Source organism: Ascaphus truei, chromosome 7 (assembly GCF_040206685.1).
Source record: "Ascaphus truei isolate aAscTru1 chromosome 7, aAscTru1.hap1, whole genome shotgun sequence".
In the NCBI taxonomy this organism is placed as follows: Eukaryota; Metazoa; Chordata; class Amphibia; order Anura; family Ascaphidae; genus Ascaphus; species Ascaphus truei.
The window spans coordinates 7,794,510-7,821,825 of NC_134489.1; the positions used below are offsets into that span (position 1 = coordinate 7,794,510).

The 27,316-nt window shown below is 44.2% G+C and overlaps 2 protein-coding genes across 7 annotated transcripts in view; both read left to right on the top strand.

Moving 5' to 3' along the window:
- LOC142498676 (cytochrome P450 2G1-like) overlaps positions 1 to 16,971 on the top strand; it is a 127,337-nt gene extending 110,366 nt beyond the window's left edge. For 2 of the 3 annotated variants that reach the window (XM_075606938.1, XM_075606939.1), the window contains one exon: positions 15,313 to 16,971. In XM_075606938.1, coding sequence (XP_075463053.1) covers positions 15,313 to 15,494 — 182 coding nt within the window. In that variant the 3' untranslated portion in view covers positions 15,495 to 16,971. The remainder of the gene's footprint in view (positions 1 to 15,312) is intronic. The other variant, XR_012802522.1, reaches the window with a different exon arrangement.
- Positions 16,972 to 24,552: 7,581 nt separating this feature from the next.
- Positions 24,553 to 27,316, top strand: part of LOC142498675 (cytochrome P450 2G1-like) — a 127,379-nt gene continuing 124,615 nt past the window's right edge. For 2 of the 4 annotated variants that reach the window (XM_075606933.1, XM_075606934.1), the window contains exon 1: positions 24,553 to 24,781. In XM_075606933.1, coding sequence (XP_075463048.1) covers positions 24,602 to 24,781 — 180 coding nt within the window. In that variant the 5' untranslated portion in view covers positions 24,553 to 24,601. The remainder of the gene's footprint in view (positions 24,782 to 27,316) is intronic. The other 2 variants (XM_075606937.1, XM_075606935.1) reach the window with 1 other exon arrangement.

The following is a 27,316-nucleotide window of genomic DNA, read 5'->3' on the forward strand; positions in this document are numbered from 1 at the left end:
CCAATAAAGAGGAAGACATCTCTTTTTGGGAACCTGAACCGAGTCACACCCACAAAACACCCCAAGAATGGTGGAGGTGCTTGAACTCGGCACGAACCGAAATGACCGCTCTCTATGATGACGAATATGATCGACAGGAGAAAGAGCGTGAGCATCAGATCACCAAATATTTCTGTCAGCTAACGCAACTGCAAGAAAAGCCTGGCGTATACAATGAAGCCGCTGAAGTATCAAATAAAGAAGGAGACCCCAGTATTCCTGATGGGACGGAGTCATCCAAATCAAAAAGGCGGAAAAAGAAAAGCGGTTCTTCACTTACCGTGGAAGGAACAGACACGTCCGTAGATCCTGTGGAGAAAAAGGGGAACCGAGTTGCCCTGCAGCCTAGATAAAATGGAGTATTTGTCCCGCGGATAACCGAATATCCAGAGGGCCCAAGGCAGAAGTCGTGTACCCCAAAGAAGTGTCTGTCCGGTGCCAACAGTGAGGAACCCTCAACCAACCATCCCAGGGAAGCGGAGCCAGAACCAGCGAGTGTCGATCCCTTGACCAGCCCTGAAGATGCCCTGAAAAATGCCAGGCATGACTGTGATATGCTCCGCGAACAATTGAAACAAAAGAAAGATGGTTACACAGAGCTACAGAAAAATAACGTGAAGCTACAGAAAGATGTGCTCACAATATACTCTTTGGCCGGGACAGAATTGGATGATCTCAAGACTGAGCTAGATACTGCAAACGCTACTATTTCCGCCATGGATGAAAAGCAGAGCCAATCTGATAAAATGATGGCTAAGCTGAAGCGGAAGTATGAGGAGGCCCTGAAGCAGATGACAGTCTTTCAGCAAGAGGTTCACACTCTTCGCGTAGAGCTGAATGCCTCACAACAGAAGGTCAACAGTGTCCGGACAGAGGTGGATGTATCTCAGAAAGAGGTTCATACACTCTGCAGAGCACTGGATGCCTCACATCATGAGACCAACAGCTGCCACACAGACCTGGAGGTCTCCAGAAGGGAACTTCACAGTTTCACTGAGGAGCTGGACATTGCAAAGAAAACTATCCTCCATCTTTACTTAGATATCAAAGTCTCTCAGAAGGAGCTTCAGAACCTAAACCTGGAGATGGAAGTCTCACGCCAGGAGACAGCCTGCCTCCAAACAGACGTGCAAAAATGGAAGGCGGACTGCAAGGAGGCCCTGAATAGTACAGAGACTGAAAAAAGAGAAAACTTAAAACTGAAAGAAGAAAATTCTCATTTGACAGACTGCGTCAATTTAGAATTTGTGTGTGTAACAGGGGAGTTATCCCTGTTCAGGAATTGTGCCTCTAATCCAGCAGTGTGGTGGTTAACTGCTGGTAGTCAATTAACCAACACCACCTGCCTGATTACATTTCTTAAAAAAGCCTGTCTTTGAGACAGGAAGGGAGATTTTTCCTGAGTATCACAAGTTGTGGGACTGACCATAGGAACAGATGTCTTGAGCCTGCCAGAAGAAAAACTGCATGCTGCTTGCAAGACACAGGGGAAAGCACTTCTGAACCTGAATCCTGATATAGCCTGAGGAAAAAGGCAACAACCCAGGAACAGAGAAGACTTTCCTTCCAACTACAAGAAAACAGATAAGACTTTCCTTTATAAGACTTTGTATCTGCACATATCAAGATATATGTTTGGGACTGGGAGACATGCTAATCTAAAGGGAGTTGTAGACTGCATAGGTTTCACTAGACATATTCCCAAGTGAACAGAAGCTTTGTTTGACCCCTTATTAGAACATGTTTGGATGATTTTCTTAGGTTAAGGAAACAGGCACAATTAAAGCCTTATTTAATTTCACCTTAACAAGTCTCCATTGCATACCTCTGCATACGTCCTCCTACAGTGTGTTTTTTGTTTTTAACGAATGTCCATAGGAGTAATCATTCTTTAATTGCTCAGCTGTATTTTACAATTCATTTTTTGCACTCAACTGACAATTGTTATTTATTTGCAAAACAAATATTTGTTTGCATCAGTTTGTATACTACACATCAATGTTTCTTTTTTGTGACATGAACCAAATTTACGCATTGGGAGTGGTTTCCACGGTGATTTCTTATACCCCACCAAGGATATATCTACTAATCCAATTAATTTTCATTCTCTTCACCTTTGTACATTTCATATAGCCAATTAGTGGGGTATTTAACACCGTGTAGTAAGCACTCCAAACATCCCTGATGAAGCCAACTTGAAGATGAAACGTGTAGGAGGAGGAGCTACGGGTTACAGCAGGATCAGTGAGCAAGTTCAGCGCAAACTCTGAGAGTCTGCAATCACTCTCTGCCCGCCTGCCCTAGTGACTGTGTCTGATCGAGGAGTACTTTCCACCAATCTACCAGCCCACCAGACTGCCGGGTAAGGGGACGATGTCACATCCGGAAACTGATGTCATACCCGGAATCCTGCATCTGTCGTCTTATCTGGTCACGGAGGGGGAGACACCTGAGCACCAGCCAACTGCAGTAGCCGTCCACATAACAACATTGGAAGTGAGCCAACTGTGTCTTTCACCCAGGGGACTTCTTCCATTCAGCGATTGAGCAGCGCAGTAAACATCGGCAAAGCTTCAACAACTACCCCCCCTCCGCACATCTGGTACCATCTGACGGGACCAAGCTGGAAAAGCAGTGGGAGTACACAGGTGTCCTGAATGTTCATTGGTAACACACAAGCAGCATCACACACACCAGGCAAAGTCTCTTTTTTGTTTTTCTCTATTGCTATTTATTTGTTATTTGTGCAATTAGCATTCACATTTTATCTTCAATATAAAACCAATTTTATATTGCTATCTTTGCGCCTGTCTTCTTTTCACTTTTTTCTCTAAACCTGTAGACTACAAGTGGTGCTCCCTGGAATCAAATAGATCACTCTAGCAATGAAGAGAAAAGAGCAAGTCCAAGAAGGCAGGACTCACAGAAACTCCAAAGGTGGCACTCTGAGTGGGTACAAAACTATAGGTTTATTAAAAAAGCAATTGAAAAAAGGACAAACCAGACATACTATGATTAAAAAATAAATAAAAAAATTGTGGACCGTCTACTATACAACTGAAGTCACAGCTGTGCAGCAAGCTGTAAAGACACTGTTCCTCATTGAAAATTAAATTAATTTGGTTCAGCTTCAGAGATAACCTGCTACAATACTGTGTTATTAAAAATAAATAAAAATAACTTCAATAACTTAGCGTCTAACATTAAGGTAATGAAGCGGTTAAACTAGAGTACCTGGTTTGTTGGGGGAAGAGGAGGTAGGTGAAGGAGTTATTTGCCCCAGGGTGGATGTTGAGGCCTACCGGGAGAGTTGCAGGAGGAGTTAACCCCTTCATTACTATAGAGGTTATTACCGCTAGCGTAATGAAGGGGTTTACCCCTCCTGTTACCCACCCAAGAGGCATAACCACACACGATGGGGGAAATACCCCCTTCACCTATCCCCTCTACCCCCAATAAACATTAAAATACAATACAAACACAATACAAGCCAATAAACCCATTGATTGCCAGTGTGATTACCTATTCTCTCAATTGGAGCAAAGATAACCACAATAGCAATGAATTGGCAACCTACTGCCCGCGCCCTCTACCCGAAAAACAACCCCCCCCTGCTCCCCAACACCTACAGTACAGTAATAGACAAAATCACTATTTTCCAGATCTGGATAAAAGCGCATTTGCCCACTAAAAATAAAACATTACCCAGCCAGCATAAAGTAAATTAAAGTTGTACTTACCCCTGCCAGGATGAATGCCACCCTCATCCTCATCTTTGTCCTCCGCATCTTCTGTTAGCAACAACATTGAAATAAATATATGAACTACTGGTCACTAACCCCTTAATTACATTAGCGGTTATTAACCGCTAGTGTAATTATGAGGTTAACCCACCCCCTCCCGGTACCCACAATGGAGTCCTATCCACCCTCCCTGGGGCAACTACCCACACTCCCTCAACCCCCATCACAACACATACAAATGGGCAAACGCACTAGTAGCCAAAAATTGTTAATAGCACGGTTGCCCATTTGTTTGCAAAACAAAAGAAATACACAATAAAATAACATTGATCTAATAGTTCAATACATTACACTTGCCAATAAATCCATTACAATTAAATAAAAACAAGCATTTGCAAAAAAATGCATTGCTTGTCACTGTGATAACCTATAAGCTGAAAGGGGCATAGATAAACACATTGCCAATCAATGGGCATCCTAGAAAAAAAGTAGGCAATTAAATAAAGTATCGAACAACAAGAAGGTGCTACAACGCTCACCAATGTTATGTGAATGAATGTTTAATATTTGAGGTTACCTATGTGCCTCCATTGCACTACATGGAGATTAGCTTAAAATAATTGCTGAGGAGTAAAATTTGGCAGTGATGTTAGAGCTGCGTCACGCTCCACGTGACTTTCATATCTAGCCTATAGACTCCATGGGGTCTATGCAGTAAGCAGCAGAAAAATGCATTAGCTAGGTTTTGAATTTGCCATGTTTTTGGCGTGTTAACCTCGCTGTATGCAGGAAGGGCCTAATCCCTGGCGAATGAATGCGCCACCACCATTTGAAAGAATGGCGAGTAACCGGTGGAGAGATGGCTGCCTGGCAAGAAGCTGCCGAGAAGCCGACCCCTGCCGAGATGTGTTTGCAGCAGAGAGAGATCCGCTGCTCTCTGCGCAAACATCGGCACATTAAAAAATATTTTATAAACCATTTTTACTCATAGTGTAGATGTGCAGGGGGTCTCCGGAGCTGAACCGCATTGGTTTCAAGTCCGGAGACCCCCTGCTTCCCGAGATACAGGCCCCTTTCTGAGGTGCCGGTATCCCTCTGCATTTAAATGTCCCGATCACGTGACCGCAGAATATAAACAAAGCAGAGGGATACCGGCACCCCCTAAAGGGGCCTGTATCTCGGGAAGCAGGGGTCCCCGGACCTAAAACCAAGGCGGTTCAGCTTCGGAGACCCTCTGCACATGTACAGTATGAGTAAAACACCCATATCAATAAATAATCATTCCTTACCTTTGCGGCTATGTGCAATAGTAAAGAAGCAGCATGAATGTATTTTTAATAATAGTGTACAGTGAGCAGGGGGTCCCCTGAGCTGAACCGCATTGCTTTGTGGACCAGGGACCCCCTGCTTCCCGAGTTACAGGCCCTGGTATGTGTCATCGGGTGGCAGTGTCGCCGCCATCTTTATAGCGTCCCATACACGACGTGTCCGCTATAAAGATGGCGGCGACACTGTCACCGATCCCCCAAACCGGGGCCTGTAACTCAGGAAGCAGGGGGTCCCTGAGCCACAAATCAATGCGGTTCAGCTCAGGGGACCCCCTGCTCCCGCACACTATTATTAAAATACATTAATGCTGCTTCATTACCATAGTGGATAGCCGCTAAGGCAATGAAGGGGTTAAGGCATAAAAGCATGTTTATTGGGGACAATTGCCCCCAATAAACATTGCAATACACAACATACAATACAGTAATGGGCAAAATTACTATTATCCACAAATGGATAATAGTGCATTTGTCCATTTAAAATACATAAACAACAATAAATAAATTAAATACATATAGCACTCACCCTTGTCCGACTGCCACGATGAAGGCCATCTCATCTTCATCCTGCTAATGCCCCCTCCGCTGCTGCAAAACAGAAACAAGAATAAAAACATCCAATGTAATGTCCCCTAACCCCTTAATCACCATAGCGGTTATTAACTGCTACAGTCATTAAGGGGTTAACCCACCCTCACCCAACACTCGGGAGACCTACATACCCTCCCCCACTAACCCCCCACCCCGTGAGGCCTAACCACCCTCACCCACTACCCACAAGGGAGGCCTACCCACATACCCTTGTAGCCAATACCCCCTCCCCCCACCCCAACACATTCAGTACAATAATGTGCCAAATAACTATTATCCAGATTATTTTGCCATTATTAAACACATTAACTAGCATAGTAAAATAAAGAAACTTCTACTGACCTCATCAATAAGGAAGGCCCCGTCGCCAGCATAATCCTTGACGTCCGTTGCCAAAAAAATACATAGCCAATACATTGCAATTACATTCAGATATCAATTAACCCCTTAATCACCTTATCAGATAATAACCGCAAAGGTAATTAAGGGGTTAAGCCATCCTGGCCCGATACCCACCCTACACACATTGGCCCCAAGGGTATGTGGGTAGGCCTCCCTTGTGGGTAGTGGGTGAGGGTGGTTAGGCCTCACGGGGTGGGGGGTTAGTGGGGGAGGGTATGTAAGCCTCCCGAGTGGTGGGTGAGGGTAGGTTAACCCCTTAATGACTGTAGCGGTTAATAAGCGCTATAGTAATTAAGGGGTTGGCGGACATTACATTGGATGTTTTTATTCTTGTTTCTGTTTTGCACCAGCAGAGGGGCATGGGCAGGATGAAGATGAGGATGGCCTTCATCGTGGCACCCGGACAAGGGTGAGTGCTATATGTATTTAATGTATTTATTGTTCTTTATGTATTTTAAATGGGCACATTCACTATTATCCATTTGTGGATAATAGTAATTGTGCCCATTACTATTCTGTATGTGCATATATGTGTATGTTAGGGGGGTATAGGGGTTGTTGGGGTAATATATATATAAATATATATATATATATATATATATATATTTATTTATTTATTTATTTATATTTATTTATATATATTTATTTATTTATATATATTTATTTATTTAATGTGGGGCTGTTGTGTGTGTGTTTTCTTTTTATTGTGGGTAGCGGGGGTGGGTGAAGGGGGTATTAGGCCCCAACAGTGGTTTGTTTAGGGCTTGCGGGTGGGAAGCAGGAGGGCTTAACCCCTTCATGACCGTAGCGGTATTAACCGCTACAGTCGTGAAAGGGGTTAAGTGAACCCGCAACCCCCCTGCAAGCCCTAAACAAACAACAAGGGCCAAATACCCCCTTCACCCACCCCCGCTACCCACAATAAGCCTGGCACGGTGGCTTAACCCCTTCATTACCTTAGCGGTTAGCCGCTAAGGTAATGAAGTGGGCTTTAAATGCATTTTTCCTGCCTCGGATGCATGCCGGGGGGCTCCGGTGCTGGTATTAATGGTATCAGCTCAGGAAACCCCCGGCATCAATCCCAGCCATGAAAAAGGCCTGAATTTTTTCTAAGTGCCGATCCGCCGCTCATCAGCAGCCTCTCACCATCAACTTGCCTAATTTTTGTGGGGTGCCGGATTCGGCAGAAAAACGCCATTCTAGAGTGGCGAATAGCGGCCAAAGCTACTCGCCACTACTAGAATTGAGCGTGGTTGAAACAATGGCTAGTTGAGGTGAAAAGTGCCTTTTCGCCTCGCCGATGGCGGGAAAAAAAAACTGCCAAACACATTGGCGTTTTTTTTGCTTTTCGCCACGTTTTCACCCCTTACTGAACAGGGGTAGGCATTATTGGCGTGAAACGGTTGAGAAGTGCCTTTCCGGCGCTTACTGCATGGCCCCCCATATCTCCATTCACATACACACTTTGCACAATAGCATACAGCCATACAATTGTTTTGGCTTGCAATATATTACTATATTACAGCCTTGGACTAATATATAACAACACAAACATAGTGCAACAGATAACATTTCACTCCCTGTCATTTTTATTTGTTTATTTTTAAACATACATTTTATGTCAATTTCCCTAGTGTATACATATATTACGTTTGTGTTATTAAAAGCTAAGTTTTAACCGCCTGAGAGTGCACCACTTAATGTGCTTCTTTTGGGACAGAAGCTGTCTTTTCAACTGCCATCCTTTCTGATAATAATTAAATAAAGTACAATCAATGTGTGTATTACCTTTGCTGGGATTCATCTCCTCATCTTACTGCGGCATCAACTCTTGACCCAAAGACGCAATGATCCTCTACAGCCTGATGCGCAGAAGTCCATGATCCTCTGTTGTTTGCAGAGGAGACCCAGTTCAGTTGTCTTGTTTTCTTTTTTTTTCTTCCTTCTCTCCTTTGCAATCCAATTGGTCCAGAAGATGTTAACCTGATGGCTTCTTGAGCTCAAATGTGATGTCACATTTGATTGCCAAATTGTACACCCCAATCTGATTGGATGATGTACCATGTGATGGCTTCCATTTTTTTCATGATCTGACTTCCTCTTAAAGGGAGGGAAGCCAGCCAATCGGTGAGGATATGCTTCCCTCACTTGAAGATGACGTCACATCAGAAAAAGAAATGGAATCCATCACATGGTAGACCCACCAATTAGATTGGTAGATATAACATATGATGCCTTTACTTTTTTGGAGTGGCGTGATGTCATCAAAAGTGAGGGAGCCAGCCAATCAGGTAGCTTGCCTTCCTTTCTTTTTGTTGACATCACATCACTCCAAAAAAGGAAAGGCATAGCATGGTATTTCTACCAATCCGATTGGTGGGTCTACCATGTGATGGCTTCCATTTCTTTTTCTGATGTGACATAATAATCAAGGGAGGGAAGCATATCCTTCCCAATTTGCTGACTTCCCACCCTTTAAGATGACATCACATCATAAAAAAAATGGAAGCCATCACATAGTATATCATCCAATTGGATTGTGTGGTGTTACATTTGTCAATCAAATGTGACATCACAGGCCTTATATAAGGCCTGTCATGTCTCTTTTGAGCCCAAGACGCCATTGGTTCAACAACAACTGAACCAATTGGATTACAAAGGAAGAAGAAAAGAAGGAATAAAAGAAAGAGAAAAAAGGAAACAATACTACTCACCGGGCCTCCTCTGTAATCAACAGAGGATTATGGACTTCTGCGCATCGTGGTAATGAGGATCACTGCATCGCTGGTCAATAGTTGGTGCCACAGTAGGATCAGGAGGGTGAATCCTGACAAAGTAAGAAACACATTGATTGTATTTTATATAATTGTGTTTTTTTGTTTAGGAAGATCATTGATTGGCAATGTGTTTATCTATGTCACTTTCAGAGTATAAATAAGATCAGTGACAAGTAATGCATTTTTTGGCAAATGCTTGTTTTTATGTAATTGTAATGTATTGTATTTTTTGTTAATTTTTTTTCTTCGGTTGCCCATTCATTGCCATTGTGGCAATCCATGCCCATATTGTGGGCATGGTTTACCACAGACACACTCAATGGGTTTATTGGCAAGTGTAATGTATTGTACTGTTACAGTATGTCAATGTTATTTTATTGTGTATTTCTTTGTTTTGCAAACACATGGGCAAACATGCTATAAGCCATTTTTGGCTACTGGTACATTTGCCTATTTGTATGTCTGGTGATAGGGGTAGAGGGGGTGGGGGTGCTGGTTGTTATCCCAGGCAGGGTGTTAAACCTCCCGGGTGGGTATCGCGTGGGGTGGGGGTTAACCGATTAATTACTATTACCGCTAAGATAAATAGAGGTTAGTGGCCCGTAGTTATTTTTTTTTATTTTAATGTTGCTGCCCATGGAGGACGAGAAGGACAAAGGTGGCCTTCATCCTGGCAGGGGTAAGTACAGCTTTAATTTACTTTACGCTTGCTGGGTAATGTTTTATTTTTAATGGGCAAAGGCGCTACTATCTGGATCTGGATCTGTATTTTGCCCATTATTGTACTGTATGTGTTGGAGGGGGGTAGAGGGGCTGGTAGTAGGGTGCCCATTCATTGCCATTGGGGTTATATTTGCTCCCATTGAGGCCATAGGTAACCACATTGGCAATCAATGGTGTTTTGACAAGTACTACTGTTTGTGTTGTATTTTAATGTTTATTGGTGGTATAGGGGTAAGTAACAGTTGGAGTTGCCCGTGGTGGGTGTTTATGCCTACCGGGTGGATAGCGGGAAGGGTCAACACCTTCATTACCTTAGCTGTAAAAACCGCAAAGGTAATGAAGATTTAACTCCTCTTTCAAACGCCCCCACCCCAAGGCATAAACACCAACCATGTCTCCTGTGGCAGGCTTATTTACTTGTGGCAGCGGTGGGTTCATTGAGCTTTATGCTATAAAGTTCTGCAGGGATTTATAGCGTAAAGACGAACTCGTAGATTGCGAGCTCTCAAAACAAATAGTGACTTACACACGTTACACAAAGCAGGAAAAGCACAGGTTCTCTCTTGTCACTTTAAGTTTAGTGACACCATGTGAAGATGGACAGACGGTCAGGTTGGTACCGGACCTGGAACTATCCAAGAATCATAACCCGGTGTTAGGGATATGGACTAAGCTGGAGGCAAAGACTCAGCTGGAGGAGGATCACGAGCACCATGATGCGGGCTTCACCTGCTAATGCTGGGGCAAGCATTCCGGCCAGGGTCCAGGAGGATCTTCCAGACCTGGAGGAAGTGGAGGCAGAGGAGGAGGAGAACGGGGAAGAAGAGGACCCATGAGGAGAGCGGGACCCAGGGAGTACAGCCGTAGTAGCCCCAATTGCTACCGGTCTCCCTACCCCAGATCTTACATCTCTCCTTGCCATTTGGGGAGAGGGGTTCACCTTCAAGCAGAGGTTGTAGTTGATTGCAGCTTCTCAAGGGTTGCGGCCTCCAAGACCCTGATGGGATTGTGACCAACCTCAACTACCAAGGGTGTCAAACTATAGCCTCAGCAAGTTTGTAGATGGCACTGATGACATTGACAGATTTCTCAAGGTGTTTGATGATCAATGTCGAGAAGAAGAAGCAGGCACACGGTCTTAATCAGCAGTGAAAGGGTTTAATGTGCCAAGAAATCCAACGTTTCGGCAGTAATACTGCCTTTCTCAAGGTGTAGGCTACCAGATATCAGTATCTATGGAGGGGGTAGGGAAGAGGGGGGTGGAGGACAGGGGACCAGGTGGGGGGAAGAGGGGCGAAAGCTGCGGCAGGGGGGTGGAAAGGAGAGGGCAAGAGGGGTGGAATGTAGGGCGATCTCCCACACTGGATAGAAGTGTAGTCCATGGAAGGTACCAGATCATGGGTGCCTTTAAAAAGATAGAATTATCTTCTGTTAAGGAAACATCTCCAATTTTGTTGTTCATTAAGTCCTGCTCCATTACTGGTGTTAAGAGCGTGGATCCAGAATGCTTCCCGTCTCAGTAGAAATGTCTCCCTGTCAGAAGTGCCTTGTCTGGGCGCTACAGATTCGATTCCTATAACGCACAGAGATGCCACGTTATGATTGTGTTCCACACAGTGCTGCACTAGCACAGAGGGATCTGTACCTTTTGCAATGACACTTTTATGCTCTATGAATCTCGTTTTAAGCATTCTAATGGTTTTTCCCACGTAGAGAAGACCACATGGGCACTTTATTATGTACACAACAAAATCTGATCTGCATGTTATTCTATCCAGGATTGTAATTTCTTTACCACTGTTCGGGTGGCAGAATATATTGCCAGTAATAAGGCTATTGCAGACCGAACAGCTCAAACACCTAAAGTTACCCGGCCTGCCTCCCATCAGAAAATGAGGGGTTTTGTAATTATCCTCATTGTCTGCATGTACCAGGCTGTCTGCCAAGTTTCTCCCTCTTTTAAAGGCAACCATAGGTGGTGCACAGCAACTTGTAGAAAGGATGTCATCATTTTGTAAGATATGCCAATGCTTTAAAATGGTAGATTGTACAAAACCCCCAGCTTGACTATAAGTAGTCGTGAATACAAGTCTATCTTCCTTCCTCCTTTTGATAGCACTTACCTCTTTTTCCAGTGCCCGGTCCAACACTGCAGGAGGATATCCCCTGGCCAGGAATCTGTTACGCAGATCTCCAATGGCTGGTTTGATTTTATCCTCTCTGCTCGTGATCTTACAGACATAGACTTTCTGTGAAAATGGTAATGCATCAATAAGTGAAGGAGATTGGTGACTATCTGCTCTTAAAATGGCATTCCTGTCAGTACTCTTTCTGTAAAGATCAGTATGTAACTCACCGTTGGTTTGTGTAATGAGGACATCCAGAAAGGCAAGCTGCTGTGTACTCCATGTGTTTGTGAGGCGTACAGGAGAGCGGAGATTATTAAGATATTAAAAAAATGCTAATAATTGGTCCTCAGTACCAGTCCACACAAAGAACAGGTCATCAATATACCTATAATAGCTCAGGATATGCACAAAAAACTCTGACTTATAGATATACACCTCTTCAAAATGTGTCATAAAAATGTTGGCGTATGCAGGGGCCATATTACTGCCCATTGCTGTTCCTTTGATCTGCAGGAAAAATTTGTTCTCAAATCTGAAATAATTTTTATATACTGTAGGATGAAATGTAGAATAAGCATGACGTACTCAGTAGGGATAGTATCCCTATAGTGGGTTGTGAGAGCAGACCTTACTATATCAAGGCCTGCATCATGTGGAATTATTGTGTAAAGGCTAGACACATCTAGACTGACCAATATGTGGTTCTGACCATTACGTGGTATGTTTTTGAGTTTGGTAAGAAAGTCAAACGTGTCTCTGATGTATGATTTAGCTGTCTGTGCAATCGGTTGTAAAAAGGTGTCTACGAATTTGGCAAGGGGTTGGTTAAGCTAATTTATGGCAGCTATTATGGGACAGCCTGGTGGAGGATTTAAACCCTTGTGAATTTTCGGTAATGTATAGAACACAGGGCATTTAGGTTGCGGCATAGTAAGAAACTCTAATTCTGACTGTTATCCAGCGGTTGTTTACTCCCATCTGGATGATCTCCTTGATCTCCCTTGCGTAATTGGAAGTGGGGTCTCTATCTAATTTAATGTAGCAATTAGTGTCACTCAGCTGTCTGATAGCTTCAGCCTTGTAATCTGAGTAATTTTGGTCTACTAGGGCTCCCCCTTTGTCTGCACGCTTAATAACAATATTATTATTTTTAGTTAGAGTTTTGTGCTTCCTTTTCCTGAACCGACATGTTGTATGTGGCCCTGTGTTTGTTTTTTTGTACCTAGCGATGTCCGCCTTAATCAGTCGCATATAGGTGCTAAATGATTGATTTTTAAATGGCGGGACAAAGGTAGACTTGAGTTTACATATTTTGGTACCTTGACTTGAGGCCGAACTATCTGTCCCTTATTCGTCAATTGCCTACATCCCTGTCGCTTGAGGGTCAATAGCCGAATTATCTGTCCCTTGTGGGTGAGACGGATACCCCGATTCTGTAGACCTGTTGAAAAAAAAAACGATTTAAGGTACAATAAGAATTCAAATTTAAACAAATCGACCTCCAGCTCAAAGTCATTAAACAGTGTGGTAGGTACATATGATGGACCTCTGGCGAGGACAGACATCTCGCATAGATTCAAAGTATGATTAGACAAGTTAATGACCAGTGTGTCCATACTTATTGCTGCTCCGTTGACCGCAGAGAGTAAGGGGATTTTCCCTCTGCTTTGGCACCCGCGTCTGGTCTTCCTTTTCCCCTTCCTTTGGGTTGGCATAAAAAAGGGGCCAGGCTTTGACCTCTCTGGTGATCTGTTGAGGTGCTTCCGAGTCACTAGTGTGGACCTCCTGGACTCTTTCGGGTGCTCTCCCTCGTTGGTTCTTGCGTTGCCTGGGATCCTGTTTCAGCCACTGGTACACCCTTCCGTCTTTGTAGTAATTGACCACTTTTTTGAATTTCAACTTCTTAAAGTGAATAAGATCACTTTTAATTTTCTCCAATTTAGTTTTGAGGTCTTCTAATGATTGTACAACGTCTGTACCAGTACTGGATTGTTCAATTAGGATTTCCACTTTTAGTATGTCCTTTCTGGTGTGGCTTAGCTGTTCCCCCACCTCTTCAATCACTAGGATAATCAGGTCCAAGGAGGCCCTGTTAAGGACCTGGCACCACCTCTCACAGAATGCTGGTTTGTCTGCGCCAATAGTGTGTCTGTTGTTGATGCGAAATCCGCGAGGGAGTAAGTTCTGTCTGTAGTATTCGGATAGCGTGCTGCCGTGGGCGAACAATTAAATCTCTTTCTTTTTGAGTCTTTCCAGCTCCTTAAGATGATCATGTGGCCTGTCTGGCCCAAAAGCTTCTTCCGGTGTGGTTTTGAATAAAATCCTGTTAATCTCCTGTTCCATAATAATAAGAGTGTCAGCTCTTTGTGTCAGACCCAGGAACAAATTGCACAGGTTCTCCATGTATAGTCAATGCAAATGAGGGATGTATAAGCTGCTGCTGGGCAGTATAGAGGTACAGGATAAGGCAGCGAACAGTCCAAGAAGGCTTCACACTAAAGAAAGATGCAAAGGAAAAAGTCCAAGGGCTAAAGAAAATATGCAAAATAGCTAAAAGAAGCAATAACATTAATCCAAAATGCAGACAACTGTATCTCAAAATCCAAAAATACAGTTCCAGCAGTGAAGAGGCAGTCCATAGACTTAGCTGTAGGTGCTGTGCTCAAAGCAGGATAGCATACATAGAAAGAGGGTTGTGCAGCACTCAGACAAACAGGTGATAGTGGGGTACTTAGCTGCCGGTGCGCTGGTTCTGGGGAGCTCCTGAAGTCCCCAAAATTATCCAGTAGAGAAGAAGAAGCAGGTACATGGTCTTAATCAGCAGTGAAAGGGTTTAATGTGCCAAGAAATCCAACGTTTCGGCAGTAATACTACCTTTCTCAAGGTGTAGGCTACCAGATATCAGTGAACAACATATATTTATACATATACCCCCCTGGGTCTCACCCCTCCCTGCTCAGCTTCACAGTCATGACGTTGACGCCCACGTGATGACGTCAGACGTCGTGGTGTTGGTCCCTGGTAGCAGAGCTCTAAGCTGCCCTGGGAGGAAATCACTGCCACACCACACACCAGGATGTCGAGGCCCCAGCGATGATAATTTTCTGGTATACCACTGATGCTCTCTATATCCTAAGAGCCACTACATGATACACAATTTATGCTTATTGCTCACCACTAAAGGGATTCAAAGAAGATTTTAATTATTTACCTGTGGACTGTATTCTGTTGCACCGATGCCTTGGACTGTATGTCTACTCATGTTCAACTGTCAAATATGTCTCCTAGTGGGGAAACAATGCTTTCCTCCTTTAATGCATTATTAATCTATTCGTCTCTCCGCATCTCTGGTGTCATGTTGTGTTTCTGCTATTTTTTTTCTCTCCTCTGGACTTTCCAACCTGCCTTTTTCCCCCATCAGAACAAACTGCATCAAGTTATATCACAGATTTTCAAAAACGATTTATAATGCTTTAAACGTGCAATGTTCAATAGTGCTGGCCACATCTGTAATACAGGACATACAGAATTGTCCTGCTCATAATCTGTTCTTAGAATTCTCTTCTGTTTTCATTTTCAGGGAAGCGGGTTTGTGCCGGAGAAGGTCTGGCTCGGATGGAGCTCTTCATTTTCCTCACCAACATTTTGCAGAACTTCAAGCTGTCCTCAGAGATACATTTCACAGAGTCTGACATCATGCCCAAAATGACTGGAATTGCTAACGTCCCTATACCTTACCAGCTCTCTTTTAAGCCACGTTAATGAAGCACCTGGAAAAATTAAAGCTATTTCATTTAAATCAGGCCTCCAATGACCCCCCCCTGCACCTCCAATCACCCCCCTAGACCTCCAATGACCCTCCTCTGCACCTCTAATCACCCCCTTGCACCTCCAATCACCCCCCTGCACCTCCAATCACCCCCCTGCGCCTCCAATCACCTCCTCTGCACTTCAAGGCACCCCCCCTGCACTTCCAATCACCCCCCTGCACTTCAAATCACCCCCTGCACCTCCAATCACCCCCCCCTGCACCTCCAATCACCCCCTGCACCTCCAATGACCCCCCTGCAACTCCAATCACCCCCCCTTCATCTCTAATCACCACCCCTGCACCTCCAATCACCCCCTTTGCACCTCCAATCACCCCCCACTGCACCTCCAATCACCCCCCCCTGCACCTCCAATCACCCTTCCCTGCACCTCCAATCACCCCCCCCTGCACCTCCAATCACCTGCTCTGCACTTCAAGGCACCCCCCCCACACTTCAAATTCCCCCCCTGCACCTCCAATCACCCTCCTCTGCACTTCAAATCACCCTCCCTGCACTTCAAATCGTGCCCCCCCTGCACTTCAAATTGCTCCCCCCTGCACTTCAAATCGCATCATCTCGCCCCCTCTGCACTTCCCTTCCCTATCTTACCTTGGTTTGTGGTGGAGGAGGCGGCGACAGAGCAGGCAGGACTGCACGCTATAGCAAGCAGTAGGCAGGAAGTGCCTCAATGCTAGAGCGCGCTGCTACCCTGCGAGGGGGAGAGCGAGTGACCAAAACCTTCATGCAGCCCTACCATAGGAGAAACCCATCACCAATGTATCTCCTGCATTGTAGGCATTGTTAATGGGAATATTAATGAGCCATAAGGACACAAAGATCTTTTTGTTCACAGCTGCAGCAGATTCAAACTCAACCACCCCAGGTACATCTGCGTTGCCCCAAAGGCAGACAGCCTATGGGGCTCCCCATGAACTGCTCCCCTCTGCACAGGACCAGCGTGCTAAGGGTTAACATGTGCTTGTACTTTGTGGAACGTCAACCCCCACCACTGAAATGTTAATGAGCCATGAGGACAGAAAGATATTTTTGTTCACAGCTACAGCAGATTCAATCTCAACCACCCCAGTGTACATCTGCATTGCCCCAAAGGCGGACTGCCTTTGGCGCAGCCGAATGGCAGCTAAAGGGTGTGAGCCATTTGCTGCCGTTTGCTGATGTTCGGTCATGTAAAAGCTGCCCTATTTCAATCTGAAACTCACAAGTCCTTTATCCCCTGTACCCAATTTTCCAACTCTATGTGTGCATGAAATGTCTGTTAATTCACTGATTAACCCTGTTCTTTTAATGTAACCATGTATTTTTTACACTCTGTGCCAAGGACATATTTGAAAACAAGAGGTAACTCTCAATGTATTACTTCCTGGTAAAACATTTTTATAAATAAATAATTAATCATACCACCCAAAGTCTTGTCCATCATCTGCACATCTTCCTTATGTGAGATCCACGTTTACAGGATCTGAACATGTATTGTCACCAGCAAGATGTTATCAATCACCCTACCAGTCCTGTATCCTACCAAAGTACTCAGAAAACTAAGAAAGTGAGTAGTGTATTTTGGTGTAGTTTTTTCCCACATATGGTCTCAGTATGACATGATACAATGGGTACTGTTGATTGTCCCTGCCAATATACAAGAACAGAAATGATAGACTGCACTCACGGTCAGATAGAAAAATATAGTATAGCTAAATGCAGGGTGCAAAGGAACATAAGAATGACCTAAGATCCTCCTACATAATAACCAACAAAGCTAATAGTTCCAGCACGCTCTGACAATAGGAAAAGTAGCTACAAGTGGGAAATGGCAAATCAAATGAATATTTAATAAATCAGAACACCAAACCCCAGCAAGCTCTTTTTGGGAACCCCTGAGCCCCCACAAAATATATGTATGTATTTAAGTGTCAAAATGGAGTGCTATTGAGCGTGGCATATGTATAGTAGAGACGACAGAGAAGCCCAATGCTACATCCAACATGACAGAAATACACAGTAAAATACTTATATATTCTCTTGAAAAAGGGTCATTAGGTTTAACCCTTTGGCCAAAGCGTTGTAAGCTTGAGAGCCACGACAAGGCAGACACCCGTTCGCAAGTCCTAACACTACTAGATAAAATACTAATATACCTCTATTACAAGCATGTCAAACTCGCGGCCCACAACGAATATCTTTGCGGCCCAGCCAATGTGTCCCGGTTATTGCGGTGGTGAGGAGGATGCGGCAGCTGGTAAGTATTCTCTATGTGAGTGAATGCTGCTGGGGGGATTGGATGTAGGGCCGCATGGGTTTGAATGCCGGGAGCGGGGCTTAGAATTCTGGCCGGGATGCAGGGGATTGGTCGCAGGCAGGTCATAGAAAACCGGGGGCGGGGCTTCCGCTTTGTGCAGAGCACACGGTGAGAGTGTGTGTCTGTCTTCCCGCTTCTGGCTCCTCTGCCTGCTGTGCGGTTTCCCCCGCCGGGCGGGCAGACACAGGGACCCGGGGCAGAGGGGGGGTTGCCCTCTTGGCGCTTCCCCCCTTGGCACTCCCAACCTTGGTGCTCACCCCCTTGGCACGGCTCCCTTTGCCCCCCCTGGTGCTCCCTTTGCCCCCCCTGGCGATCCTTTGCCCCCCCTGGTGCTCCCTTTGCCCCCGGTCCCCTTGGTGCGGGAGATGGGCGTGGGCCAGGCAGTGGTGGTGCGCGATTGCTGGCAGGTGGTGGGTGCAGTGGGAGGCGGGGAGCCACCTGCTTGGATCACAGGCCTATCCTCTGTCCCCCACCCTCCAGTCACTCACTGTACTTTGTGTGTGTGTGTGGGGGGGAGTGTGTGTGTGTGGGGGGGGAGAGTGTGTGTGTGGGGGGGAGAGTGTGTGTGTGGGGGGGAGTGTGTGTGGGGGGAGGGAGTGTGTGGTGGGGGAGAGTGTGTGGGTGGGGGAGAGTGTGTGGGTGGGGGGGAGTGTATGGGTGGGGGGGAGAGTGTGTGGGTGGGGGGAGAGAGTGTGTGGGTGGTGGGGGAGAGTGTGTGGATGGGGGGGAGAGTGTGTGGGTGGTGGGGAGAGTGTGTGGGTGGGTGGGGGGGAGGGTGTGTGGGGGGGAGAGTGTGTGGGGGGAGAGTGGGTGGGTGGGGGGCAAGGGTGGGTGATTTGGGGAGAGTGTGGTGTGTGTGTGTGTGTGTGTGTGTGTGTGTGTGTGTGTGTGTGTGTGTGTGTGTGTGTGTGTGTGTGTGTGTGTGTGTGTGTGTGTGTGTGTGTGTGTGTGTGTGTGTGTGTGTGTGTGTGTGTGTAGCAGTATTCCTAGATTTTGCAAAGGCTTTTGACACAGTTGATCATGCTATCCTGCTTAACAAACTCCAGAGCTCTGGAATAGGGAAGCATGCTTTAAACTGGTTTCAGTCCTACCTATCAGGTAGATCCCAACATGTGTCCATCTCAGGCTCTAACTCGAACCCCCTGGATATCACTTGTGGTGTCCCGCGAGGCTCTGTTCTGGGGCCCCTACTCTTCTCAGTGTTCATTAATGATCTTCCCACAGCTTGTATGGAAGCCTCAATACACATGTATGCAGACGACACAATCCTATATGCACACAGCCATAGCCTCTCTGACCTTCAATACATACTTCAGTCTGACTTTTTGAGACTCGAAAACTGGATTTCCCAAAACAAACTGTTTTTAAACACTGACAAGACTGTAACAATGGTATTTGGGACCAAGACTAAATTTTTAAAGCTTCCAGCGACTGAGCTCCAGATTAGAACCAACGCCAACACCACCCTAACTCCTGTCACTAGTTTTAAATACCTGGGCTTATGGTTTGACTTCCACTTAACATTCGGGATGCACATTGATACCCTGACAACCAAGACCTATGCCAAACTAGGGGTACTTTACAGGAACAAATCCTCCCTAAGTCTCCTGGTCAGAAAGCATATCGCACAGCAGATGCTAATGCCAATTATTGACTATGGAGACGTAGTATATGGCTCGGCACCTCAAACCCACCTTAGCAAACTTGACACCCTCTACAATTCAATTTGTCGTTTTGTTCTCCAATGCAACTACAACACACATCAATGCGAAATGCTCAAAGAACTAGATTGGTCATCACTAGAGTCTAAGCGCAAAGTTCACCTTTCCTGTCTTGCCTTTAAATTCTTCATGGGCAAGCTACCCAGCTACCCGAACAAGCTCCTCACCCCTACCACTTGCAGCACTCATCACCTGAGATCAGACTCCAAAAGACTGTTCATGGTCCCAAGGCTCAACAAAGTATCCGGCCGTTCCTCCTTCTCCTACCGAGCACCCCATAACTGGAACAACCTACCAGAGACTCTCACATCCACCACCAGTTTAAGTTCTTCCAAATCTAAGGCCGTCTCACACTTTAATCTTGTCTGTAACTGTTTCATACGCCCATAATATATATTTCTTTAACTGTGCACACAATGTCTTGTATATAATGTATACCCTGTTCACTTATGTAACTGTATTTGTAACCATGTATTATTTGTCTTACTCTGTGCCCAGGACATACTTGAAAATGAGAGGTAACTCTCAATGTATTACTTCCTGGTAAAATATTTTATAAATAAATAAATAAATAATAAACAGGCTATTGAAGTTGAACTCTTTCATTGCCTTAGCGGCTAGCCGCTAAGGTAATGAAGCTGTTCTAATAACAATTTTAATATGAGTGTACATGAGCAGGGGGTCTCCGGAGCAGAACCGTGTTGATTTCAGGTCCGGGAACCCCCTGCTTCTTAAGAAACAGGCCCCGTTATGGCATGCCGGTATTACCTACTGCACCGACACACTTTATTCGAGCAAATACCCAGTATCTAACTGGCAGATACCTGGTATGCGCCGCTCCTCACCTCTGACAAGCCCCGTTGCGTTTGCCTTCCCAGCCTGGGTTCATGCCTGGCTGACGGGCGGCTGATCTGTTAAATGATAATGATTAGGATTTAATAGGCTGCAATGCTTCGCGTGTCTACCAGATGGCATAAATTCATGAATTGTAATGCAGTATATATATATATATATACTGTGCAGTATTGCAGCCAGCGGGAATAAAATGCTTCAATCCCTGCCTGGAAAAACCTCAATGCACTCGGGCAGAAAACAGTCACAAACCTCAATACACCTGGGTATACCCGAATTCGTGGGACTAGCCGTGCTCGAATAAAGTGTGTCGCCAGTGTATATAATTAAATGTCTCGTGTCACGTGACCGGGACATTTTAAATGCATAGGAGATACCAGCACCCATTAACGGAGCCTGTATCTTGGAAGCAGGGAGTCCCCGGTCTTGAAATCAGCGCGGTTCTGCACCGGAGACCCCCTGCTTACGTACACTAATATTAAAATTGGTATGAAATAGCAAAGACATCACGGGTATTGACATCGGAAGCCAGTCGCATAAAGTGGCACTGTATGCGGATGATGTTTTCCTGACAATATCTAAACCCCTTACCTCTCTACCGAACCTATTCGATTTGTTGGGGAGATTCAACAAGATCTCCGGATTCAAAATTAATCAGTCGAAATCAGACGCTCTAAATATAAATCTCCCCAAGCACTTAGAGAAATTGATGGCCATAAATGTCAACTTCAATTGGCAGCAGTACCACATAAAATACCTGGGCTTCAATGTCACTAGGTCTTACAATACATTGTACCAAGCAAATTATCCCAAACTGACGCAAACTCTGAGAGGGGACATTAAGAGGTGGGCCACTCACAAAATTTCGTGGATTGGTAAGATCCACTGTGTTAAAATGAACCTGCTCCCAGGCCTTTTATATTTTTACCAAACCTTCCCGGTGCCAATAGGATTGAAGGATTCCCTCTCGCTTCAATCTGTGATAGATAAATTTATCTGGGGAGGGAAGAAGGCGAGGGTGGCCAAACAGATCATGCGTAAACAAACGGGGGCAGGAGGGCTAGCGGTACCTTGCTTGTTGTCGTACTACAAGGTGGCGCAATAATGCCAGATTGTGCAATGGCACAACAACCCAGACACAAAAAGATGGGTCGCTCTAGAAAGAGATCTTTGCTCCCTGGGTCGCTCTAGAAAGAGATCTGATTTGGCTTCCCAAAAAGGTGCAGTTAGGCGCCAAACTGCCGCTATCCTCAATGACGAACTCGTTCTCAGCATGGGAGGCCACCAGGCTCAAATACACTTTGACTCACAAATCATCAGGTATGACCCGTTGTGGGACAATCCATTTTTTGCTTCGGGCCGGACCAATGCTGACTTTACTATCTGGAAACATGAAAATATTAATAGACTAGTGGATCTGGAGGGCAGACAAGGCATACAAACATTTGACTTACTTAAATCCAACAAAAATATCCCCAATGCTGAGTTTTTCAGATACCTCCCGATCAGAGCATTCTACCAGACAATACAGCCCCATACCCCTATGACGAATTTTGAAAAGCTCTGTCGATCAGGGACATCCACTAAGGGACTTACATCGCAGATGTACAAGGAAGTAACCGGTTCTAGATTGTGGCGGCGACATCTAAAAGCTCCATGTGCACGACCTTGAGGGAGAACGCATATAAGGTTATGATGCAATGGTACCACACCCCCACAAAATTGGCTAATTTTCTGCCTAGTTACTCCCCATTGTGCCCTAAGCAGTGTGGACAGCAGGCAGACTTGTTACACATGCTGTGGTCTTGCCCCAGGATCGTCCCGGTCTGGGAATCGATTAAAGATTGGCTGAACAAGATCCTAGGCAAATCCATACCAATGGAACCATGGCTGTTCCTTCTGAACAGGCCAAATAAAGGACTCTCCCTAGGCGAAAATAAGTTAGTAGCGCATTTTGCGATGGCGGTACGAGGGGAGATCACAGCACGTTGGAAACAAAATGAAATCCCTTTAATTGCTAAGATTCGGAATCGGATTTGGTCGATATGTCAGATGGAGAAGTTGACAAGTCTGGTCAACGACACTGGTACAAATTATCTAAAAGTCTGGTTACCATGGCTGGCCCAGACAGACATACCGGGGGTAGAAAGGGCCAAGATTTGGCATTGATTGAGGTAAGTGCGCTCTCCCTCGAAAGACGGCCAAAAATTGGGCTACAGGGTCCCTCCAGAAACAAACAGACAGTGACAGGTAGAGCCTAGAGTAGAGGACATAGCCAAAGCGAGGAGTGCACCCTGTTTCCTCAGATGCAGAGAGCCAGCCGGTGCAAACACGAAAGCAGAGCCACGGTAGGAGAAAAGCGGTACCCCCCCTCCCTTCTCTTTCCAGGGGGATGTGTGTCTGTTTGTTTACCCGGTTTGTCTGTAATTAGACGTACCTTCATACAACGGAGTTTCAGCGACTGCAGGTTTTTCCTGCGCTACATTTGTATGCTTTGTATGTCATTTATGTACGTGCCAAATAAAACTTAAGTTAAAAAAAAAAAAATTGGTATGAAAACCCTGCGGTCGCTGGTGAGATATGCGCAGGGAGAGGCGGCTCTCTCTATGCAGCTCTCTATGTAGCTGGAAAAGATCGCTGCAGATCCACGGGTGACACATCATGATAACTACACTGACAAAACTGGCGGCGTAACAGGCCACGCAACACATTTTATGAAGGCTACTAGCATAGGCCCTAAATGTTTTTAAAAATCCCTTCTCAGTTTTTATTAAACATAGGACTGGAGGTAAGGCCCTTTTTAATGGTAGTTTTGGCAAAGTATATCATGACATTTCACTTATTATAAAGTCGTACGGCGCATAGAAAGGGACACCTTTTGTAGATTTGTCTCTTATCTGAAAACGGAAATCAAACACTATACATAACCCCTACTTGTATATACATACTTTATCATACCGTATATTCAATAAAAAGAGGGGAAAAAATAAATGCACTGACATTGGTCGACTAGTTTTAATTATGTGATGCCCACATTTGAACCACTACTTCAAGACACAAACAGAAGACATTTCTTGTAATATTCGGCTACTGTATGCAAAGAGCTGAGTTTACAAGGCATTTTATTTTCATTGTTAGTTAAAGGGGCAGTTTTCCATGCATGTTTATTGTTTTCTTTCTGATAGATTTTGTTTCTCCATACTGTACAATCCAGTCTTGGTTTTCACCCCTCTATGCGATTTCCCTGATTTTTTTAATTTTTTTTAATGTTTGCTTTAATCCTAAAACTTACAGAAATATATATAAGTATATATACTCACTTGGTCTCATAGGTGCCTCAGAGGGGTTTATACCCTGACTATTAGCGTCCTCTGTCTTGCAGTCTCAACTACATTTAGTTGTTTGAGACCATTCCAACGTATATTCATTGACACGGATGCGTGGTATTGTCAATTTAATTTATTTTTAATTCACCATACACGGCGTTTTGGTAACATATGTTTTATGTAAATTTATTAAAAGTTAAATTTTAAGGAATGTAGGAGTGCAGTATAGTGAATTCTTTTAGGAGACACATCCATTTTGTGTTCTCCTTCCCCCCCTTTTCTGATTCACTTTCAGTTCACAGTTTTGCACCCACATATTTGATTACCATTATTATCTACTTATTACTTCTTCAATTTGTGTGGCTTTGTGATCACTCCCTAACTCCCGCGTTTTCTCTAATCCTAAAACATTAACCCAAATCCAATATAATATGGCTGCTAAAGCTCTTTCACTTAGGTCAGGATTCATCAATCTGCCAGATAAGTAAATAGCAGTTACTACCAGACTGAGGTGAGAGTTGAATTATGAAACTACAGTATACTGCAGGCTTTGGGTCTTTTTACATTGTTATACAGTAGTAAGTCATGTTGGATGAACTGTTCTTTAATGTACTTTTGATTCATGTGTAATATGAGCCTTGTTTATCTCCCAATCATGATCTGAACTTCCCTCAACCTATTGTCTCTTTGGCAACTGGTTAGAACTGTAAATTGTGCCAAACAGCTGAAGTTGCGCAAAGCACTTTGGATGCTTTCATGATTATTTTTGGACAGTAGCCACTAATACCAATATATATGCAACACACCATAGAGAGAAGGGCTGGATGCTTTAACTCAAGAGAACATGGATATAACGGGGCTCGGGACCATTGTCCTGGCTGTAGTGATATCATGTATGCTAATCTATTCAACATGGAGTACAATGTATAGGAAGTGCAATTTCCCCCCAGGTCCAACTCCCCTACCTGTGATTGGAAACTTGCTGCAGATCAAAAGAGGGAGGATGGTGAAGTCTCTGATGGATGTAAGTCATTTACCTACATGTTTCCAGTTCTCCTTTCAATTTTAATCTAAACAAAGCTAAAACGAGGAGGATAATGTGACTTTTGATTTTACAGTATATGAAGGGGACCCATGTTTGTGGATATGAATCCTTTCTTGCAGAGGGGGGTGGGAAGAAAGTCTATGGAGACATATGATTTTTACGAAGGGGGATCCCATGAAAGTCTATGGGAACAAATCCTTCTTATAGAGGGGAATATCAGGAAGGTCCTTGGGACAAATAATTTCTTGTTGAAGGGGATCCTATGAAAGTAAAATCACTTCTAGATGAGTAGGATAACCAAGAATCTACATATACAATCTTGGTTGTCTCACTTGTCTAGAAGTTATTTTACTTTATGTGATTGTCTCTTGTGCTGTGCCGGTATATTGGATCTCTAGGGATCCTCACAGACTTTAACTATTTACCCTTTATCGTGCACCACACCTGCCTCTGCTGAGGCTTTTTATTCAATGTGCTGCCATTCTCTCTCTCTCTTTCTCCATTTTTTTTTTTTTAGTCCTGTGTATTTTGGGGAAATAAGATGCAAATAAAGGTACAATTAAGAAGTATAAGGCAGTTATAAATATTATACTGTAATGTATATAGAACGGGAAGGAAAATCTAAGGATCTAAAACCTAAAACTGTATTGTATTGTATGTCTTTATTTATATAGCGCCATAAATGTACATAGCGCTTCACAGTAGTAATACATATCATATAAATAACAAATAATATAAATAACAGATCATGGGAATAAGTGCTTCAGACATACTGTAAAAGTAACATTAAGGAAGGAGTCCCTGCTCCGAGGAGCTTACAATCTAATTGGTAGGTAGGGAGAACGTACAGAGACAGTAGGAGGGAATTCTAGTAAGTGCGTCTGTAGGGGGCCAAGCTTTATGTATCATGTGTCCATGATTATCCAGTGCTATTCATATGCTTCTTTAAGCAGATGTGTCTTAAGGTGAGTCTTAAAGGTGGATAGCGAGGGGGCTAGTCGGGTATTGAGGGGAAGGGCATTCCAGAGGTGTGGGGCAGAAAGTGAGAAAGGTTTAAGGCAGGAGAGAGCTTTAGATACAAAGGGGGTAGAAAGAAGACATCCTTGAGAAGAACGCAAGAGTCGGGATGGTGCATAGCGAGAAATTAGGGCAGAGATGTAAGGAGGGGCAGAAGAATGCAAAGCTTTAAAAGTGAGCAGGAGAATTGAGTGTGAGATATGGGATATAATCGGAAGCCAGGAGAGGGATTTCAGGAGGGGAGATGCGGAGACAGATTTAGGAAAGAGTAGAGTGATTCTGGCAGCAGCGTTTAGGATAGATTGTAGGGGAGACAGGTGAGAGGAAGGAAGGCCGGACAGCAGTAATCGAGACGTGAGAGAATGAGGGCCTGAGTCAGAGTTTTAGCAGTTGAGTAACAGAGGAAAGAGTGTATCTTTGTGATATTGTGCAGGAAAAAGCGACAAGTATAGGGTGCTGTGTGATTAAAATACAATGTGAGCATTTCTATAAAATAACATATAACACAGAAATCTGCTTATTATTGAAATAATATGTTTTACTCTTTATACAGATGTAGCAAGATTTACTGTCTCTGGAGCCACGGCTTGGGAAAAAAAAGTTGTGGCTCTAGAGGCATTGTCTGCTGAGGTCTCGTAATTGGGGGTCCATGCCTCCAGATCAGATCCCCCCACTGTGCTAATCCTCCTGCTCCAGGGCAACCAGGGTCGCGTGACCGCAGCTTATTCCGATGATGGAAATATTAAGCTTTGCTACTGTACATCTGTATGTAAAATACGTGGATTGGGTATCTGCAAACCATACATTTGATAGTGGCACACAAGATAAAAAGGGTCAATTTTTACCATTTATATCTTTCTTTTCTATCGACCTCAATTGAAATAGTAACTAATGATCCATTTCATAGAGAATCAATGGCCAATATCCACACAAATGGGTGCTAAACTTTAGTATGCCTTTAGTTTCATGGGAATAAAGGTGTGCTAAATCTTAGCACCATTTTGTGAATCTGGGCCATTGTGAGGGAGCATTGACCAGCAGATCGTGTGTGTTTGTCTGATGTGAGAAAATGGGCACACTGTACATTTGGTGGCAGATGTTCCACTAGAATATTTAAAAAAGAAATTAAAAAAAATGTGAAAATATATATAACAGTCATTTTCAACAAGTGTGTTGTGGCACCCGGTGGCACTAGCATAATCCAGAGATGGTGCCTCCCTATATTGTAGAGCAAGTTACATGTTAGAAGGCTATACAGAAATATAACTCCCCTCTAACCGGAAAAATACTACATCTAAGTTTATATTTTTTTTAAATAAAGAACATTGTCTTTACAAGTATTATTTAGAAAAGCTATTACAGAGAAAGCTATGGCAAGAAAGGATTAAGGGTGTCACCTAAATTATGAAAATAAGGCAGGAGACAATGGTGTTTGCTAAATCTAGTGCTGTTTGACAAGTCTGCATTTGTAGACCCTGAAAATAAGATGTTCTGATA